A 23,416-nucleotide genomic window follows, 5' to 3' on the forward strand; every position below is an offset into this window, starting at 1 on the left:
ACAAAATCGACTATCTTAAATCGTCTACGACACCATCAAAGAATAGGGATTATAAAACATTTTATAAATTTTTTCGCAAACAATTTATCACTAGTTAGTCGTTAATATCAGTGCAGAGTCTTTTAAAACTAAGTGGGCGAGTGTATTTTATCTACCAGCCAATTTATATTATTAAATAATATTAAAAGGTGGATGGAGTGGAGAGCCATTAAAAGTGGCTGAAGCAGTGGAGAAAATAGCAACACTGAAATGGAACTGAGCAGGTCATATAGCTCGAATGACAGATTACAGATGGTTAACTCAGATACTGGAATGGAGACCAAGACAATGATGCCTACCGAAGCAGAGGTCATCCACCAACAGGTACTGATGATGAGACGTTGTCCTAGGAATTGGATGCAAGAGCCACGAGATTGAAACAGATGGAAAATTATGAGGGAGATCTTATGTCCAGTAGACAAACGAAGGTTGAATGATGATTAAAAGGAAATAGAAAAAAATAGACAGATGTGATGACAAAAAAGAACATAATGAAATTAATGACCAGACATATAAATGTGTAGGGGAGAGGCTTGTACCTTGAACCGGATTTTTCTAAGCTCAATTATTTTTAAGTTTTCAAATTTCAAGGAAACATTTTTGGACTAACTTGTAGTTTACACACCATAGTATATATACTATATTAAAAGGCCATTTAAATAATACAAAACCAAACACATTTTTTAAAATTTTATTAATTATAGCTAATTTGGTCCAAGGTACAAACCAGTACTGTACCTTGAAACACGTAGTCTTGTACGTTGAACCACCCTTAAACCTTTAAAAATATACATAAAAAATTGTGTTATTTAACAATGAACCTCTCAAAATCTAAGTCAAACACATGTACTCCTTTTTGCCTTTCAGACAACCCAGCCTGACTTGGTGGTTTAAGTTTCAATCTTCAAGTTACTCTTCAATGTCAATGTCAAATTGTTCACCACTTGGGCCAGAAAATTTGTAGCTGTTCAGAATTCTCTTCAGATACTGGACCGTTAAATGGGGACTTACAGCAGTTACTTGTGCAACATAAAAATGTGTCTTCTTTTTTCCCATTAATGTTTTACGGTCCAATACAAGCCGTTATAGCGGGTCAAGGTAAAAGACTCGGCCAAAAAGAAAATAAATGTGAATTTAACCTTATAAAACAGTTTTGTTATATTTCTCACTATGTTGTTTAACTACCTGTTAGTATAGGCATACACACCATTTGATTTAATTTACGATATCTGTTAACACAAAAATTAATCTATCCTATAAATAGTTACTTTTCACGAAATAAAACACTATATTTTTACGATAGTCGCAAATGATTTCTAATCACGTTCAACAACTAACCACAGAATGACCACGATTGTAGAAGAACTTGAGATAAGAAACACAGACAGTTCGCGAGCAAATTAAAAGAAACATGGGGTGGCCCAAGGTACAAGCCCCTCCCCTACATAGATACATTTATAGACACACAGATATAAGAGACACATCTGTATAAACAAATAAAGATATAAAAGCAATAATGTAAGACACCTCGATACCTATAAGATAATGGAGAACTGAAAGTTTACACAACAGTTTCTAGAAGAAAATGCATAAGAATACCGAAATTTACAAATTTTTCTTATGGGAAGAACTGAAATCAGATGTAGTAGTAAATAGTAAAAAACCGAACTCAACACTTACTAATTCTTTGTCTTAAAGATTTTCATTTGGACCTTGAATTACTATTTAAATTTGTGCTATCATATTTTAGCATCAATAGGTACAACATAAACTATCGTAATTAATACAATAATTATTCTGTACTACATTTAAAGAAAGATAGAAAAAAAATTCTGCCATCAAGTAAGTAAAATAAATAATAGAAAAAGTTCATAAGCAGATTCCAACAAAAAAGAAAGGAAATAAAAATGTATACCATTTTTATTCAGTTACAATGCGAAGCCAAAACTGCCTTAATTTTCACTTAGTTCAGAGAGCGCAAACCAGCACTCTAATCGACGATTTCGCCTCTTAGAGGCTCATCAGAGAGGCATAGGTTGCTATCTCTGACCCAAGTTAAAATCTTCAGTCAGCTAGTCCCCGCATTGCAACTAACGTGATGGTAGTAGGTGCCTAGCGGCATCTGCTAAATAAAAGTCAAAGTTTTCAACCTAATAAAATATTTAAACACCTCCACGGCTTCTAAAAATTGCAAACCAGATGGATGCTGCAAAGAAGACAAGAGGGAATTATAAAATTTGCAATTCACAACCCCGTCTTCTCATCGTGGTAAATTCCAACGGAAAATGGACCTAGTTAAAAAAGAAAGACATTAAAATGAGCTATAACAAAAATCAAATCAAGCAATAAACTAACAGACAGTACGGTTTCGGATGTTTGTTCAAATCGATAAAAATGCCAAGTTGCTCAGTTTTAAGCACATGGTTTTAAGCGCGTTCAGACGATTCGATCGTATTATCGCGTTCGAAAATTTTACCCGATACGTCCAAATTTACATTCGATTTTGTCACTGCAAATGAAAAACTCGAATCGAACGTCAGTGGCGCTTGTATCTAGATGAGCTTCTCTACACGATTCGAATTTTGTTGGTCTAGTTGAACAGGAAAAAACGTAGGTAGGGAGTTTTTAAATTAGTTCGATTCGATTAAAATATCGTTTCGAATAAATTATCGTATTGTGCTTGTCTTTTGAAAGTAAAGTCAGAACGAAACTTCTGAGTACCAGAAAGTTAAGTACAAATATTATGTGTTCTACTGTTCTATTTACAAAATTGGCTGATAAATAAAATTGTGCTGGTGTTTTAGGAGTCAAGAAAATTTCAAGTTTAAAAAGTAATAATTATATGGACATTCTAATAGTAAATATTTTGTACAAATACGATTAAGTTAAAAGTATAGAAAATTAGATACTCAATATATTAACAAAAATAAGAAATAACCTAAATAGTTACACGTAAGAACTTATTATAATATGAAGTATTTATATAAACAGGTTGCACAGCAAAATTTTTGCGATTTATTTGGTTTTATTCTCAAATTAATTTTGACCTGCTAAATAAACTTAATTTATTTAAGGGCATAGGCGCAAATTTTCGGCTCCAGTGCTTTTTAAATGCATTCATTTTTTTTCGAATCCTGAAAAAACTAATAAATTTTTCTGAAAAATTTAAACGCAGAATGAAAGACTCCCTTAGAATAAACAAAAAGTTTCTTTTGAATGAAGTATTTGAAATTAAAATCAAACTAAATTTTCTTTTTTTTACCCCTGTAACTTGTTAAAATAACATAGAAGTGTTCAGGGATTTTCGGCCCTCGGTAATATCGTAATCTTTCATTCTGCGTTTTAATTTTTCAAATTATCTCAGGATTCGAAAAAAATGAATGCATTTAAAAAGCAATGGAGCCGAAATTTTTCGCCTGCCCTTTTAGAATATAACGTGTGATCCAAAATTATTGTCACCATAGGTGGCTCTGAATGACAGAGATAGCTATACAATGCATGTCTATTATTAATTCAGATATACTTTCCAGTTTACGTCAACGTTGACAGATACTTGTCACTGTACGTACGCCAACTTAAAAAACACTATAATTGAACATAAAAAATAGCAGGGGAAGCAAAATTTTAACTTTATACGAATTAAAAGGTCTTGAGATTGGGTATCTTTTCAACGTGTTTTCAATATTTATTCTTTGTTTGGAACAGTGATCATAACAATACTGAATATAGCCGCAGTTGGCCGTGACGTCACACTCCGGCGGTCTTTCTGATTAAAACAAGACATCGTAATTTTTTGCACGGATAGCTTTGATCCCAATAATTGTGGATCGCTCGTTATTTTATTATGGTATTATCATATGGTATTATCCGTAAGTTTTTACCTTCCATTTTATATTTTATCTCTCCTTTTGGTTCTTATGATTTATAATTCTGTTTTTCGCCTTTCTCAACACTTTTCGTTTTTCATTTTCCCAATTTATTCTATTTATAATAGATTTTTCGTTAATACATTTGAGTTCTTCTTCAATGAATGTCAATATTAGCTAAGTTACATTTTTCATGTTTTTTTTTTCGATTGTTATCTTACTGTTAGCTTTTTCTGAATAGTCCCAATTATAATCTTGTCCCCACATTGAAAGGTAATGAGCAATCAAATGATAGTGTTGAAAAATTTTAATTAATAAAATAAAAACTATTTTTATGTACAGCTGGTTCCTAAAAAACTGATACGACTCAGTAAGATTTGATTATTTTGAGTAGGTATTATTTGATTGGTATGACATTATTATATTTATTATGACAAACTGTCAAAGTCAGTTAAAATAAACAAACAAACAATAATTGATTACATAAAAAGCGAGGGTCTGGAAGACCAAAACTATACTAAATTTAGGCATGCAAAAATAAAATTAATATTTTTTAATATCTCCATCAGCAGTGATAACAGCTTGTAGTCTTCGGTCCATATGCGTGAAAGGAACTATGAAATTGTCTTTTTCAGAGAGCTCTTCCCAAACCTTGCTTTCCTTCGAGAGTTTCTTGTTCTCTACATCTTTTATTAATATTAAAAACGGTTGTTCTGCTTATGTTAAAATGGTTCGCTACGGCAGATAGTGACCAACCATCTTCTATAATTTCGTTACAATTCTTGATTTTAGTTCTTTGCCAGCATGTGGAGCCATTTTTTGAGGTTGAACAGAATAAGTTATCTGACAAATTTTAAGATTTGGCAGTGACAGTGACAGTATGTAAATAAGTATTTATCCTTCAAAATACACTGCTCAATTTTCTACAAAATACACTTTAAGAGTCGTATCAGTTTTTTTTTGGAACCAGCTGTACCTAAGTATAAAAATCTCTTTTTCGCTGGTCAACCTGAATATTTCAACTTAACCTACAAGCGTCAATTTACAAATTCTGTATCCACATAGGTACTATTTTATACACTTAAAGATACTGTTAATCCTATGACAATTATAAGAACTTATAAAACGTGGATTTATATATGTACAAATAAATCAATTACATTCGAGGAAGATTTCTTGTATAAACGACTTCTTGTATAAACGATTTAGTATACGACTATGTGAATTTATTATAAATTTAACGTTTTATGACCAAAACAACAAAATGGAAGTCAGAATAGATGGACAACTTACAGAACCTATAGATATAGGCAGCGAAATAAGACAGGGAACCTCAGTGAGGCATGTGCTCTTCAATTTAATCATGGACGTCAACGTCATCAAAAACGTCAACAAAGGAAGAGGATATAGAATGGGAAACAAAGAAGTAAAAATACTCTGCTACGCAGACGACGCAATATTGATAGCCCAAGATGAAGATAGTCTGCAAAGATTAGTCCACAGATTTAACAAAAGAACAAAAGACTTCAATATGTCAATTTTATCTCAGAAAACTAAAGCAATAGTAACCAGTAAAGAACCAATTAGATACAAAAAAAAATTTGAAAAAGTAATGGAAATAAAATACCTTGGAATTGCAGTTTCCAGCTACGGAAACCTGGTCAAGGAAGCGACAAATCAAGTACAAAAAGCTAACAGGATGCCTTAATAATACCATATGACGAAACCGACATATTAACACTGAGATGAAGCAAAGAATTTATAAAGCCAGTGCAAGACCAATAATAATGATACATGCATCAGAAACAAGACCCGATACAGATACAGCCACAACACAAAGACTACTGGAAACAGCGGTGATGAGAGTACTACGAATAATTACAGGGAATTCTCTGAGAGATCGAAAGAGGAGCGAAGACAGAAGAAAATATAACGTACAGTGTATAAACGAATGGACACCAAATAGAAAAAAGAATAAAAAAATACAAGATTCTTTGTAAAAGGTATATTTAAAATACCCCAATAAGGGTTACATCACAAAACAAAACGTTTTCGGATTAATAGGTAATCCATCATCAGTGTTAAGCCGCGTCCGTACGCATTTAATATTTTATTAATATGCATAGCTCGACAGCTGGATTCAGGGCCGGATTTAAGGGGGAGGCTGGGCAGCTGCCAGGGGCCCCCACATTCCGGGGGCCCCACAAAACGTCAAACGTAAAAAATCAGCACATTATTCACATAGAAAAATTTTTAATAACCAATTAACTATGATATTTCTCAAATTTTTCCCAAATCACGGTTATAGAGCAGAAGATATATTATTTAATTATCTAATGACATTCTTGCAAGAACATGACATCGATTTGAAAAACTGCAGGGGACAGTCCTACGACAACGCGTCAGTTATGGAAAATAAAATGGTGTTCGGGCTAAAATTAGAGAACATAATATCTTGGCGTTGTGGATTCCGTGTGCCGCCCACTCTCTAAATTTAGTTGCAAAAGCTGCAGCTGAGTGTTGTCCTGCTGCCATAGCATTCTTTGATTTATTAGAAGAACAATATGTATTTTTCACTTCCTCTACATATACATAGATACAACTTGTTAATCGAATGTTTAAAAGTTGGGTCTCGAGAGCAACGCCGACCGTGGCAGAAATATTATTGCTCCTAAAAGAGTAAATACTACTAGATGGTCATCTAGAAGTGATGCAGCGAAAGCGCTAGTTAAAGGTAATAATCAGATTAAAGGAGCATTATCCAAAATTTCAGTACACGATGAGCAACAATTTAAAACTCGTAGCGATTTTGGAATGAAATCTTGGATAGGACAAACAGCAAAAGTCGTATTCTCCAAAATCCAAATATTGCCCTTAATTCAGGTATGGCGGCACTTAGATCACTTAAAGAATTTATATTCTTTTAAGGAATATTCGACTGACTCCACTGGATTCTGGAACATCTCCAGATACTGAAATGGCAACATCAGAGAAATTTAGGACTTAAAATTTTATCACTATTATAGATCACTTCATTTCCTATTTAAGTCAGAGACTTCTGTATATGAATCCATTCATTCCAATTATGGATTTTTACATCATTTGTAAAATTTAACTCCCAATGAAATTGAAGCTCTCTCACTGAAGCTTACCGACATTTACAGCTATGATTTAGATGAATACCTAGGTGTCGAACTGGTACAATTTGTAGAATTTTTAAATTCATTTAAAGAGGAAATCGGCTCATCAAATAAGTAAAGAACGTCAAATGTACCCACTGCTAAAAGAAAATAATGTGAATGATGCGTTTCCAGACGTTGAGGTGACACTTCGTTTATATTTAGTTCTGATGCTAACTAACTGCAGTGGAGAGAGATCATTCTCAAAACTTAAGTTACCTAATTAAAAATCGACTTCGGTCTACGATGGGCCAAGAGCGTTTGAATCATCTATCTATAATGAGCATTGAACACGATATGTTAAAGCAACTAGACATGTCCGACATACATCTTACTATGTTTATTTTTAATATGTTACTGTAACAAGATACAGCTCTTGTATTTTTTATTATTTAAAAATGTATTTTTACAAAAGTAAATCAACATTTTTTTTTATTTCTAAAAGGGAAAACCCTGTAGTAGGCTATATAACACAGATTATTTTTAATGGTAGGAGGTAGGGCCCCACACCAATTCTGCCCAGGGGCTCCCACTGCCTTAAATCCGGCTCTGGCTGGATTCAGTTCGCTTCGGGATACACAACAGGCGGCTCTGAAGATGCTGAAAAGCAGAAACCTTGGTCAGCCGATGGTGGTGGCTCCGAATCGAATTTAATCTAAATCTTTCTTTCCTTCCTCCTTTCTTTACAAAGCATCGTTTATTATTATTGGTTTATTATATTTATTGAAACGACTGAGGCGCCTCGAGCTAGAAAAGCGTATGAAAACCACAAAGAATTTAATATATTTAAAACTGCTTTTGTAACAAAAGATCTCATAGTCGTATACTTCTTGAAGACAACTTACAAATAATGTATCTACGTTAGGAATATATAAAAGTGCAGAGTTTACATTGCAGTTCGTCATTCGAAGAAGCTGGTTACATCGTATAAATAGGAAAGAACGTCACACATACTAAAATATCTACATGATTATTGGCAATATACTTTGGCACATATCTGTACATGAACATTCATACACTATTCACATATGCATACATTCGATACATACAAAATGTAATCTGTCGGGGAAAGCAGTCAAGTTGAAAGGTTTAGTGAAAAACTTTGACGATTTATGCAGTAATCATTTTGTTTCCATAAATTGGTAATTCTAGGCTAAAATTTACTATTACTATTTGATTGTGTGCACCTTATAAAGGTGATGCTATGGACCCAGTAGATAAAGAGAAGATCACCACAAGATCTGTATTGTGGCAATTCAACGTTATGCCATTTGGACTCTATAATGCTCCTGTAACATTTGAAAGGCTTATGAAAAATGTGTAAGTGTTATCTTGGAAAACAAGTCTAGTGTATTTAGACGATATAATCGTCTTGGGGGAGACTTTTGAAAACCATCTGCAGAATTTAGAAGACGTTTTTAATCGACTTAGCTACCTAATTGATGTTAACCACAAAGAAGTGCCAGCTATTTTAAAGTAAAGTCAATATTATATAGGTCATATAGTCAACAAAGAAGGAGTGACCGTGGATAAGAGAAAAATCGATTCAATTAAGGAATGCCCAGAGCCGACTGACAAACATCAAGTGAGAAGTTTTCTGGGGCTATGTAGTTACTATCGGAGGTTGATTAGGAATTTTGCAGATATCGCTAAGCCATTAACGCGACTTACAGAGGAAGCAAGAGATTACTGCTGGGATGGAGACTGCCAAGCTGCCTTTGAAACCTGAAGAAGCATTTAATCACAGCACCAAAATTAGAGCATCCACTGCCAGAAGAAGAGTTTATTTTAGATACGGATGAAAGTTACCTGCGGATTAGAGGAGTGCTATAGAATATAGAGGAATCCTGCCGGATATAGAGGATGGATGCTTATAAAAAATTGTTATGGATAAAATAAGGTTCATTTTACTTCATGAATGTTTCAAAGCTGCATAATTTAATTTTTACCTAGGGTAACGTATCTGTTGCATATATGCAACACATAAAATTATGGATAATAACTCTATATCATTGAACGTGAATGTAAGTCAACGTTGTATTTGTTGGCCTGTGTATAATATTCATTGCCTTAAAAAAATGGAAGACTAGATCATATTTCTCACCTTCTAAATTATACGAAGATGAGACTGAGGTGTATATATATTCTGATTGGAAACCTTGAGCCCTTTATAAAATGTGAAAAGCTGTGTTGGTGAATGTTTCAATAATACTATAAACTATCTCAGGCATTGCTGTAAATCTTCTGTAAAATATCAAAAGAGCAACGTTAGGAAAAAGAGGGAAAGAGTATATCGTAAGCTAGTCCTAAACTATACAAAATGAAAAAATATGAAACTAAGGAAACCCTGAAAATTTTAATGCTTAAATCGTCAACATTTCACTAACATTTACGCTATTGTTTATCATCAGTCAAAAATCAAATATACACAAATTTCAGATTAGATCTAGTTGCATACGTGCTCTTCCCGTTTCGACCTACAAATATCACATACAACGTTGCAGCACCAGACGAACCTGCAGTTGCATTTTTCTTCCACCTCCCTTACTCTAGTTTGGTAGCCTCTTCCGCAGCACAGAAGACGACAACCGTCCATTCCATGGCTCGTTCGATTGCAGATCCTTCCGTGAGTACCGAGGATATTTAATCTGCAAATATTTAAAATCAGTTAATATCACAGCTTTAATGTAAAAAGTAGAATAACTTTATATAAAGCTTTAGTTATGTAAAATATTCAAAAGCTTTTTAAAATAGATCTCAAAGTCTTGAAACTTAATGTTAGCTTAATATCATTGCCTAAAAAGACAGGTAAAAAGACAACCAAAACCATGAAGTGCTCATGGCGGAGGTGGATCACCGGTAACGATATAAAACGAGCTTCGCCACAACAGAAGGAGAGTTCTGCCGGAGTGTTGATCTGGTAACAACTCCACTGGCCCATGGATATTGACTGAAGGCTAACCACTTCTGCTAAAGTGTTGATGTAGTAACAGCTCCAAAACCCGATCTTAAAGTGTTGAGTTAAGGCCAAACCATCCTAGCGCTGCGACCAAGTATTGATTGTTCCGTATCAGATCGAGTATTGATCGATCCGTTCATCTCTAGCCCAGAACAAGTACTAATTGTTGTTTCTCCTTGGCGTGCATGTATATACTGATACCTTTCGTTTCAACTCCATTAACACCTGTGATAGCTTTGTACGTCAACTGATGTACAGTGTCATTGGTCTACGATCATGTCATATACATGTTTTCCAAAAGCTACCTTCTATCAATAAAAAAAAAAACAAAACGTGATAATCTATAGAGTTATAAAGATTTACTTACGTCTCATTTTTTTCACAATAATCCGGTGAGTCGTCCAAATAAACCAGATCAGTCCTGATGGGCTTCTTCAAATCCGGACTTACTGCCTTCAATTTTTTCCTACGCCTCTCGACAAATTTAACATGCGAGGCGCCCTCGTACCTTTGGAAGAGGCCCTCGGCGACTTTTCTGAAAGGAGGTAGTCGTCTCCAGCAGATCTGCATGCTGCAGGACCCGGAGACTCCGTGACATTTGCAGGTACGCTGCATTCTGGAGCGGACACTCTAGAAAGATTTAAAGTTTTGTTAAATAAATTTGTATGCTTTATTTAATAATGTAAATCATGATAATTTCTTTAGGTCGGGAAGATCATGCACCGACGCTATATTTATAATGAGACAGGTTCAAGAAAAGTCATTAGAATACACCGATAAAGCATATTTATGTTTCGTGGACATTAAGAAAGCATTTGACAGGGTCAAATTTAGTGTTGCCCAAATGCAAGACCAAGACGAGACTTAGACAGTCTTGGTCTTGGTCTTGCGGCAGTACACCTGGTCTTGGTCTTGGTCTTGGTATTGCGCTCCCAGTCTTGGTCTTGGTCTTGCAGCAAGAGTCTTGCAAGTCTCGCAGTTGCCCACTAGCCTATTGCATATCTTAGAACAACGTAACAGAGAGGTACATTTTAAGCTTGAATATCATAGCCATAGTAAAGACTAGCCAAATTAATAAATATCTAAACAACTGACACCGGGTGGGGTTTGAACCCACGATCTAAAGTGATCGCTGTTATGTTCTAACTAACTAAAGTTAAAACTACCTCTTAAAACCCACAAAATTTCATTTGCGTATTTCAGCCGATTTTAGAGCAATAAATAAATCGTCAGTTTGTAAGAAAAATTTCAACCCCTCCCTATTTGGTAAACAAAGCATTTATAAAGTAAACGTTTATGAAGTAAACTGTCATTAGTTTTTCGTGCAGAATTACCCATTAAAGTTTGCCATACTTATGTCGGTTCCCTAAACTCAGACGCAACTGGCTAGATATTTTAGTCGATAATTTTTTTGTTTTTTGCCAATTTTGCAAAAATTTGCAAAATTACTAACTATTTAGTAATTATTAACTATTTAGTAATTATTTTTTGTTAATTTTACTAAAATTTTCAAAATTACCGACTAAAATATCTAGAAAGTTGCGTCTGAGTTTAGCGAACAGACTATATTTAAAAACATTCTGTATTGATGAAAAACATGGATAGTTAAAAAAGTACATAACTATTTTATTATCCAATATAAGTGAATGAATAAAAAAACGTAATGTTACGAAAATATGAGGCTTTAGTTGGGCTTTAATTTCAGTATGCTATTATTGCATGCTAGAATAATAAGTTAGCATAATGCTAGAATATTCCACAGAGTGAGAAAAAACACAGTTTGATTGGTACACCCGGTATACACTGACAAAATTGACCTGTCTAGCAACAATATCTATTATTACTGCGATATTTATAAAGAATAGAATAAGACCAAATATTAAAAAAAATCACTTAAATTTAAATAACAACAGGTTTAGGAAATTTGAGACATTAAAAATGACTCATTTTTAAGGTGGTGCCATGGACGTATAAATAAAGATGGGTGGTGCGTTAATTTCTTGGAGAAGTGTACCTATATCGTTAAAATAATATTTCGGTATTATGTCTACACGATATCCGGAATATTATACCGGACCTTGGCGCTGCATGTCGAAACAAAACTTCCATTGAAAAAATTGAACAAAATATTCTACAATTTCCCTAATAAAACGCTTTGAAACAGTGTATTGTTTGGATGTCGACCTTTTCGTATAATGGAGTCTTTATCTATAATATTGTATTGTAAATCATAATATGTATATTGTATATCCATTTGCCGCCTTATTCCATAACAACAAAGAAGCTTTATTTTTGTTTTCAAGTTAGGTACTTTTCATGGTTCATAGGTTTCATAGGCTTTGGAACTAGAAATGAAGCTGGAGATGACATGCTAGAATTAGCAACAGCATTGGATATGGCGATTGTTAACACATTCTTTAAAAAGAGAGAAACTCAACTTATTACCTACAAAAGTGGACAACATCAATCCCAAATAGACTACTTCATGATAAGGAAAGAAGACATACGTGAATGCAAGGACTGCAAGGTAATAGTTAGTGAGACAGTAAGCCAACAACATAAGCTGCTTGTTCTGGACATCGAAGTAAAAAGCGAAACTAAACAAAAATATCGGAGAGGACCACAAAAAATCAAGTGGTGGATGCTAAAAGATGAGAAGGAAGGTCTATTCAGGAAAAGAATAGTAGAAAAAATATGTTGGAATATGAAAGGAAGCCCTAACACAATTTGGAGAAAAATGGCCAATATTATTAGAGAGACGGCTATTGAAATACTTGGGAAAACGTCAGGAAAGAAGTTTGAAGATAAAGAGACTTGGTGGTGGTCAAATGAAGTACAAGGAAAAATAAAAGAGAAGAGAAAATTATATAAAAAGTGGCAAGAAACCAGATCGTACATAGATCTTCAAAACTATATGGTCGCCAAAAAGGAAGCGAAAGTAGCAGTAGCAAAAGCTAAAGCAGAAGCGTATTCAAACCTATACGATCAACTTGATACCAGGGAAGGCGAAACGAAGATATATAAAATAGCCAAACAGAGAGCAAAGAAAGCAAAAGATTTTAATCAGATTAGATGTATCCGAGATGAAAATAATAAAATACTAGTTCACGAAAGGGATGTCAAAAAGAGATGGAGAAAGTACTTTGACAACTTATTAAATGAAGAATTTGACAGACAGCCTGTAGAGTCAACGGAGACAGTAGCAGCAATGGTCACCAAAATAACCAACGAGGAAGTGGCTCAAGCGCTTCAAAAAATAAAGAAAGGAAAAGCGGTAGGACCAGATGATATTCCTGGGGAAGTATGGAGAGCATTGGGAGAGACAGGAACAAGGTGGCTAGCAGGTCTATTTAATAGAATTATGGAAGTTGGACAAATGCCAGACGAATGGAGAAGCAGTATACTGGTACCTGTTTACAAAAACAAGGGAGATATACAACAATGTACAAACTACAGGGCTATAAAACTGCTTAGCCACACCATGAAAATATGGGAAAGAGTAATTGATAGACGGATACGTGAAGAGACCGAAATATCCGAGAATCAATTTGGCTTTATGCAGGGTAGATCAACAACAGATGCAATTTTCATTATAAGACAGTTGATGGAAAAATACAGGAGTAAAGAAACAAACGCTCATATGGTATTCATTGATCTTGAGAAAGCATATGATAGAGTTCCTCGAGAGATTCTTTGGTGGGCACTCAATAAGAAAGGAGTCCCTGGTGAATATGTAAAGATTGTGAGGGATATGTATGAGGGAGTAACGACTAGTGTTAGGACAGGTGTGGGAGAGACTGATAAATTTCATGTGAAAGTAGGATTGCATCAAGGTTCTGTGCTTAGTCCGTATTTATTCTCATTAGTTTTGGACCAAATAACAGCGAAAATACAGGGTAACATTCCATGGTGCTTAATGTATGCTGATGATGTCGTGTTAGTAGGAAATAGTGAAAGAGACTTAGAACAAAAACTGGAACAGTGGAGACAAGCTCTGGAGGAAAAAGGTTTAAAACTTAGTAGGACAAAAACAGAGTATTTGGAATGTTCATTTAAAGATGGAGCTACTACAAATAAAATGGTATCTTTGGATGGTGAAATGATTGTAAAAAGCAATAGTTTTAAGTACCTAGGATCGGTATTACAGAGTAATGGAGAAATAGATGGAGATGCATGCAGTAGAATTAGGGCTGGATGGATGAAGTGGAAAGAAGCGAGTGGTGTGTTGTGTGACAGAAAAATTCCAATGAAGCTGAAGGGAAAATTCTATAAAACAGCCATAAGACCAGCTATGATGTACGGAACTGAATGTTGGGCAGTGAAAAAGAAAGAGGAACAGCGAATGCATGTGGCGGAAATGAGAATGCTTAGATGGATGAGTGGAGTGACAAAGAAGGATAAAATTAGAAATGAGTATATTAGGGGAAGTCTAGGTGTGGCACCAATTGATGCCAAAATGAGAGAGCATAGGTTAAGATGGTTTGGTCATGTTCAACGTCGAGACGTTAACCACCCAATACGAAGAATAGTTGAAGTGCAGATTCCTGGAAGGAGTAGGAGAGGAAGACCAAAGAAGACCTGGGGGGAGACGATAAGGCAGGACATGCTGGTAAAGGGGATTAACATTGATATGGCCCAAGATAGAATTGTGTGGAGAAATGCAATTAAGGAAGCCGACCCCGCATAGGGATAAGGCAAAGAGAATGATGATGATTTGTACTTTTCATGGTTCATTTACCGTTGGCGGTGACACACTGTAAAATGGCCAAATTGCAATTTTTGTTATCGCTTAATCCTTGACGATTTGGAACAGTGTGTATATGTATTGTTTTGGGTATATTTGCGTGTACTTAATCTATTTATTGTTTAGCCTTAGCCCATTTTTTCATTGTCCAGTCACCCTTGGCTTATATAACAAGTGTTGTTGAAAAAACTGAATCTGTTTTCAAATCTATTTTTTGAGTTTGGTTTATTAGAGTTTATTAGGTTTATTAGGTTCAATTTGTGCAGTCGATTCAGAAAGTTTAAATTTTAAATTCTGAAAATATTGTGAAGTGAAAAAAATTAGTGAAATAAAAAGAGTGTAGCTGAGTGGAGCGATGAAAAGAAAAATTAAACAAAAAAAGGAAGAAGTTTTGAAGAAGATAATACCCAAAATTTCTTCATTTTTTCATCAACCAGATTCTCAAAGTGATTTAGATTGCAATGGTAAGTACTAGATCTAGATCTCTATCTACTAATGAAACAATAATTAATTCTTATCTAATTGTCGTCTGTAACAGGGGTGGCCAAGGTCCTTGATATTCTTTGATAGAAATTTGAAATTTTTTAGAAGCCGTCATTAAATGCGTTTTAAAAAGTTATGCCGTTATGCAAAAGAGGTGTTAAAATTTTTTTTACAGAATTTTGTACAGAATATTTGTTGAACACGTGTAAATAAAAGTACAATCTACTTGTACTAAATTTAAATATTATAAATTTATTTTACTTCTTTTGATAATTCTTTAAACCTTAGTGAATAAATGGTGACAACACTTCTTAGTAATTCTTTTAGATGCTGGTTAGTTGGTACTGATGAGTAACTGAATTTCAGGAATTTTAAAGTGGAATAAAATCATTCACACATGTCTTCTTCTTCATGTGCCGTGCTCGATTATCGAGTGTTGGCTATCAAATTGGCTATAGTAATTTTGTTGGCGGCAGCTCGGAAAATGGAAGCTGGAGTTTCTCAAACCACTCTGTTAAGTTTCTAAGCCATGGCGTCTTTCTTCGACCTGACCCTTTTCTTCCGTCTCCTTTGCCTTTTATTATTAAATGGAGTATATTATAATTCTCTGGGTGGCGCATTCTTCTCTAGGTGCCGTCTCCGCTTCGAAGGTTGGCAATTATCAAAGCGATTTTTACTTTTGAGAGTGCGGCTCTAAATAATTCGTTGTTACTACATCCAAACTATGCCCTAAGATTCTTCAGCCATGAGTTAAGGTGATACAGTAGCGATCAACAGGTAGCCAAAACGCGTTCCAAGATTGCGGCTGTAATTTTGAATATTTTTTCGAGATATTTGGCACACGTATTTGTAATATAATAAAGAATGGTGGTACAGAGCCCAATTTGAAAAATATATTAATATGTGGAAATTACTCTGTAATTAAATGCAATATTAAAAAAAAACGAGCCTGTACCGCCACTAAGAAGAACAAAAAAATACACTTTCTTCAAATAAACTTTTTTATCACATGCCTAGATTTTGTGTCATTTTGGAACTACTAATGAAATAAAAAATTTTAGTAGTTTGTAAAAATATTGTATTTAATTACAGAGTAATTTCCACATATTAATATATTTTTCAAATTGGGCTCTATACCGCTATTCTTTATTATATTACGAATACGTGTGCCAAATATCTCGAAAAAATATTCAAAATTACAGCCGTAATCTTGGAACGCGTTTTCGCTACCTGTTGATCGCTACTGTTTCCTCTTAAACCAGCTATCAGCTTCCTATAAATCTTTTTCCTGGATTTTACTTACATAATGAAGTGGAGTATTAGATATTTATCTCCTCTCATCACATGTCCCATATATCTCAGTTTTCTTCTCTTAATTGTTAGAAGTACTTCTCTTTCCTTATGCATACGTCTGTCTCATTACCTCTACGTTGGTTATTCTATTTACCCATGAGATCTTTAGCACTCTTCGGTACACCCACATCTCGAATGTCTCCGGTCTTCTCACGTCAATTTTCTTCAGTGTCCACGCTTCCATCCCGTAGTATAATCCGGATAGCACATATCACCTCATAGCATGGCCAAAAAAATATTCAAGTTTGCGAGTTTTTACTGTTCTGATGACTTCCCGTAATTTTTCCCCTCCAATGTATAACAACTTCGTTACGAACTCTATCCACCCAACTTATTCGTAGGATCCTCCGATACACAGGTTTCAAAGGCTTCCAGGTTTTTGAGAAGGGTATCCGTTAAAGTCTAACCTTAGACACCATACAAAAGAGTACACATTCACATAAGTACGGTGTTCCATCGAACATTTTCTAGCACTACCTTATATCAGTTCTTGAAAAGGGCCCCGCGAAAATCTTTGATACGGGGCCCCTGTGGGGCTAGCTACGCCACTGCTGCTGAGAAAGAATCTATGACTAAAAAATGCGCATAAGTCCAATTTTCAAAATTTTTAATACAATTTTTTTTGTTTCTGATAGAGTATCTAAGAATATAGCCGAACTTATATACTCCCTAAAACGACCCTCAGTTCTAACTGCAAGACGCAAGAGTCTCGCAGGCTTAGTCTTGTTCTTGCTCAAGTCTTGCACGGTAAGTCTTGGTCTTGGTCTTGCTAAAATTAGGCGGTCTTGGTCTTGGTCTTGGTCTTGCGAAAACGCAAGAACAAGACCAAGACTGCAAGACCAAGACCGATTTTGGGCAACACTAGTCAAATTAAAGGACCTTATCCTTATCCATTTATTTTACGAAAGAGAGGTACCTCTAGTAATAATTAAAACGATCGAAAATATCTAAGAGAATAACACAATAAAAGTAAAAGTAGAAAAAGAACTAACTGACCCAATTGAAGCTGGCAATGGGATAAGACAAGGAGATTCCTTGAGGCCTCTATTGTTCAACCTGATCTTGGATGAAATAATAAAAAAAGAACTAGTGAAAGACAAGTAAAAGGCAGAATTTACAAAACTATCATCAGTATAATACTGTAGCGTGATTAGTGTAATTACTTCTAATTACAATAAAACTAGCGGTTTGTAATTTATATACGACTTTATTTTTTATTTATACAAGTTTACTTTACAAACTTTAGCTTAAGACTAACTCTATTTACAAATATGTCCTATTTATATATGCGATACAGATATTCCAGAAATATCTATATATCTCCAGCTATGTCCATGTGACTCGACCGCTTGCACGTCATCGGCGCTGCATCGGCGTATCTCGAAACATCGATAGTGTTCTGTCTGTCCGGAGACGGGAGCTGGTATACGAGGGTAGGTCAATAATTATTTTGTTACACTGCTCCCCTCTTAAGATCTGAGCGTCCCGATCAGCAACTCTAGATGGCCCAGGATGGCGGAATCTACAGGATTCTCCAGCTCTGCATACACTCCTAGAAAAGAAGTAACAGTCTACTGTCTTTGAAGGGTATGACATCTTCGGGTTCATGCTACACACAGTAATCCGTACGCCAGTTTCTCTGAAGATCACTTCCAGCATGCTTCTCACAATGTTCCAATCCAGATTTTCTACTGCATGGCCAATTTTTGGTAAAGCCAAATCTTTGATGTCATAATTACAGACCATTTTCTTCAAATTAGTTAGAGCACGCCATATGTTCTCGTAGCTTGGCGTGTCCGTATAAGACTTCCTGGTCACTATATACAGCAAAGATCGAGGACCATCTTCCAATCGCAATACTCTTCCAATTTTAGGTTGTTGATTCCTTAACTCGTCCAGGCGGCCGAACTTTCTATTGAATACGGACGAGATTCCTTTAGTCATCTCGAGGTCTTGTGCAACACAGTGGGCTAGAGAGACGTTTTCTGGAACACCAAACAGATCTTGCTGAACTTCTGTGGTCACGCCGAATCTAGCACTCTTTCTTTCTGCGTAATTTGACATAAATTCCTTAAAACTTGGCTGTGGTGCATCTTTCATCTCCTGTTGGAGGACTCGGGCTTCCTCTGTTTCATTTGAGCCAGCATATGGTGCAAGACGATTTATGTGAATAACTTTTGGTTTACCGTTTGGTAACTTCTTAATTCTGTATATTACGTCATTTATTTTCTTCTTAACTTCATACGGACCTTCCCATTGTCTTTGCAGTTTAGGACACAGGCCTCGACGACGTTGTGGATTATAAAGCCAGACAAGATCACCTACTTCGAAGCTTTCATTCTTGCAGCGAGAATCATATTGATCTTTCATTCTGTCACTGGCTATCTGGATGTGTTGTCGGGCAAGTTCATGAATGTTGTTCATTCGTAACTTCAGGCGGTCTACGTATTCTTCGCCTGCAACATATTCCTCGGAAGGTCTGCAGCCAAACTCTAGGTCGCAGGGCAAACAAACTTCACGACCCAACATCAGGCAGGTTGGTGTTTGACCTGTAGTTTCATTCACGGCCGAGCGGTAGGCCATCAGGAATAAATGAATGTGTTGGTCCCAATCTCGCTGATGTTCAGATACAACTTTGGACAAGTGTTTACCCATCGTTCGGTTCATCCTCTCGACCATTCCATCTGATTGAGGATGCAGGGGTGTTGTTCTGGTCTTATTGGCACCAATCAATTTACAAACGTTTTGGAAAAGAGCTGACTCAAAGTTTCGCCCTTGGTCGGAGTGGATCTCCAAGGGAACACCAAATCGGCTGAAGAATTCTTTAACAAGTACCTCTGCAACGGTAGCAGCTTCTTGATTCGGTAATGCATAGGCCTCGGTCCATTTCGTAAAATAGTCCATGGCTACCAGAATGTATTTATTTCCAGCATCGGTTTCTGGAAATGGACCTGCAATGTCGATTGCTACTCTTTCCATAGAACTTACAACATTGTACTGTCTCATGGGTGCTCTCTTTTTACCAACTGGACCATTACCGGATGCACACAGTTCACATTTCCGGCACCATCTTCTTACATCATCTTTACAGTTCACCCAATAGAACCGTTCTCGAACCTTTTGCAGAGTCTTCGTAATACCAAAGTGTCCACCTGATGTACCGTCATGCAACTGACGCAATACTTCTGACACTTTACTTTTAGGTACAATCAACTGAAGCTTAGATTCTGTACCATCATCGTTCTCAAAGGTTCTGTACAGAAGATCATCTTTTAGTATCAGGCAATTCCATTGGCTCCAGTAGGCCTTGACTTCCGGACTACATGCACTAATGTTTTGCCAACTAGGTCTCTCACCTCGACGCATCCAATCCAATACTCTTTTTATACATGGATCGTCTTCTTGGGCTTCTTGTAACTGTTGTGGCTGCCATTGCTCATTAACGACGGTAGTTCGTCTCACAGGGCAAAGCTGTTCATCTACTTTAAGCCGGTGATTACAACTTTCACTGCATGGCCGTATCGAGGAAGCACCTGTATTTGAACCAACTCTTCCAGCCCTCTTCATGCGTCTCTTCGGCATCGTGTCACGAATCACCCTCCGTACCATTTCCACCAAACGTTCATCTTTTCTCTTATCGCCTTTTTCCACGGTTATTACTCGATTGTTTCGTGAAGCTTGGCTAGCTGCTTCGTGTTCCAAGGCAATAGCAAGTGCTTCATCTAAAACTTTCGGTCTTGCTAGTCGTAAAGCTTTCTGTAGTTCACTATCTTTCAGCCCATTGACAAAGGTATCTACCGCAATTTCTTCTAAAACGCTGTCTGGCACCTCCGGATAAGCCAACCGCACCACACGAGCCACATCTGCTTCAAATTCTTGCAGATTCTCACTTGCTCGTTGACTTCTATTTCTCAGTTGTGCTTTGTATACTTGTTGTAGATGGGCATCTCCATAGCGTTTTTCTAGACGAGTGAACAAGGTCTGGTAACATTTTTCTTGACCCTTAGGAATTGATCTTAATATATCTGCAGCATCACCTCGCAAAGCAGCAGTCAAGGAAACAGCCTTTTCCTGTTCGGTCCAATGATTGGCGGTCGCAATAGCTTCAAATTGTCTAAGATATATGGACCAAGAGGACTTTCCATCGAATGGTGGTAATTTGAATCTCATATTATGCGACGTTTCGTCTCTCGGTAGTTCATCTTTCACTAAAGGATCTAACGTTGCTGCATTAACTGATGGTTGTACTTTTGTATCGGTTATCCTGCTCTCTAGCTGTTTGATCTTTTCTTCTACGCTCTCTACACTTTTCTGCATCTTATCGAATGTTCTAGAAACTTCTTCAAATTTCTCATTGTTCTGTTTACAAACTTCTTCTAGTTTTTCGTTGTTTTGCCTACAGACCTCTTTAATTATTTGAGAAGTCTCATTGAATCTTTTAGCAACATTTTCGAATTTCTCGTCGCTTTTTCTACTAACTTCTTCAAGTTTCTCGTCGCTTTTTCTAGAAGTTTCATCGATCTTTTGAGAAACACTTTCAAATTTCTCGTTGTTCTGTCTAGAAGTTTCATCGATCTTTTGAGAAACACTTTCAAATTTCTCGTTGCTTATCTTAGAAGTATCATCAATCGTTTCAGAAACAGTTTTTAATTTCGATAAGATTGCTTGTTCTGCTGACTGGAAGTGGAACGTCTCTGGATCATCTCCGTTCTTCGTTAGGACTTCCTCGAGTCGTGCTTGTAGAACTATCTTGAGCCCACTGCTGTCCAGATCCCGTTCCTCGAGCTGTTCACGGAGCTGTTTTACTGTAAGTTCTCGTAGCAACATCTTTGGTCGGCACACACGTACTTTCCAAAATGTCTTTTAAAAGTCTTTCCGAATACCGAACAATCAACGCACTTTAACTATTCCCGACGAATAAAGTCCAAAAGTCTTTTAAAGTCTCTCTGTAATTCACTTATTTATATCGCACTAAGTTAACCGAACACCGACACCAACTGTAGCGTGATTAGTGTAATTACTTCTAATTACAATAAAACTAGCGGTTCGTAATTTATATACGACTTTATTTTTTATTTATACAAGTTTACTTTACAAACTTTAGCTTAAGACTAACTCTATTTACAAATATGTCCTATTTATATATGCGATACAGATATTCCAGAAATATCTATATATCTCCAGCTATGTCCATGTGACTCGACCGCTTGCACGTCATCGGCGCTGCATCGGCGTATCTCGAAACATCGATAGTGTTCTGTCTGTCCGGAGACGGGAGCTGGTATACGAGGGTAGGTCAATAATTATTTTGTTACAATACCTACTGGTATATTGACATACGTAGCAGAAACACGACCTGATACAGAAAGGACAAAAATAATGCTAGAAACAGCAGAGATGAAAACGAAAAATCAATGGTAAGACACTATGGGATAGATCTAGAAGTGCAGATATACGATGGAGATGCAAGGTGGACAACATTAATAACCGGGTAAAAAACAGAAGAGTAGAATGGAATGATCACAGGTTGAATGACAACAAATAGAGTACCTAGTATAGACGGGGAGAGATGGTTCTCCAATAGTAAGACTATAAGTGGGAAGACCACGAAAACGATGGAACTACAACATACTGGAGGCACATTGGAAAACAGAGTCATGTCTACACAAAAAAAGCAAGGAGATGATACTTTCTGGCGCCCAACATGGGGCGCCTAATGTTTAAGGATAATTACTCCTACGTGGACAAAGAGTGATTGTTGGTGGCAATAAGCCGATCGTGCACAAGAACAATATGAAGGCATCTTTGCTCATTATCGGGAGCATCATTGGGGTGGGTACGGATATGAATAACAGAAAGATAACGTAAATAACAGTTTGACAAAAAAAAAAAAATAAATACTGAATTCTAGGAAACTCCAAAAAGAGTGCCAATAAATCTTAAACATTCAGATTCGTCACAAAATATATGAAGTCATTACATAAGCAAAACTATTCATCATCAACATGCAACATATAATGCAAGAAAATTATAGTCAACAAAAAACATTGGTAAGGTTATTTAATAGAGCTTATAATAGTGTTTTCTGACAGTTTATTGACATTAATACTTACACGTCTGCCCGCTTCATTATTGTGCAAATTCATAAGTCCCAAAGCAGTATTGGGATCTTCTCGTATATCCAAAAACTGTTTACTGAAGTTTTCACCATATCGGATGTCGTCGGAACAACCTCCCCATTTGAATTTCTGCGTTTTCCGTTTCTTTATTTTATTATCACAAGAACAATATTCAGCTAATTCACCTTTCGAACATGCTCTGGTAACAGCATAAGCGACACTGGCTGCTGAAATCGCTGAGAGGTAAGCTGCTTCTCTGCTTCCTAAAACGTAACAATTATTTTGATATAGGTACATTTTGTAACTAATGAAAACATTACTCAGATAGCCAGATAAGAGATGAATTCGACAGTTACTTGATTGAAATTCATTTTATCTAATAGTCTAAGAGCTGGGAGCGGATTTTGTGCGTGATAAGTAATATGGAAAAACTATACGGGGATATGTTGAATTAGTTGTGTACATGACTTTCACCAACGGCCGGAAACCAGAGTTGGGGCCGAGGGTAGTTATAAGGGGTCAAAGTCGCAGATTTTATTATTTTTTTTATGACGCTCATGATCGAGATAGTGCACCAAAATTTGGGAATAAGTAGGTCATGACGTACCTAAGTAAAATCTCTAGGGGCTCAACGCTGGCGTTGACCGACAAAGGGGTGGCGGTAGGGGTGAATA

At 36.1% G+C, this 23,416-nt stretch overlaps 1 protein-coding gene across 1 annotated transcript in view; it reads right to left on the minus strand.

Moving 5' to 3' along the window:
* Positions 1-2,862: 2,862 nt before the first annotated feature.
* Positions 2,863-23,416, minus strand: part of LOC114330315 (protein Wnt-1-like) — a 317,260-nt gene continuing 296,706 nt past the window's right edge. The window contains exons 4-6 of the mRNA XM_050654422.1: positions 22,737-23,005; positions 10,411-10,673; positions 2,863-9,732 (exon numbers count right to left, since the gene is read on the minus strand). Coding sequence (XP_050510379.1) covers positions 9,531-9,732; positions 10,411-10,673; positions 22,737-23,005 — 734 coding nt within the window. The 3' untranslated portion in view covers positions 2,863-9,530. The remainder of the gene's footprint in view (positions 9,733-10,410; positions 10,674-22,736; positions 23,006-23,416) is intronic.

This window comes from Diabrotica virgifera, chromosome 6 (genome assembly GCF_917563875.1).
Source record: "Diabrotica virgifera virgifera chromosome 6, PGI_DIABVI_V3a".
In the NCBI taxonomy this organism is placed as follows: Eukaryota; Metazoa; Arthropoda; class Insecta; order Coleoptera; family Chrysomelidae; genus Diabrotica; species Diabrotica virgifera.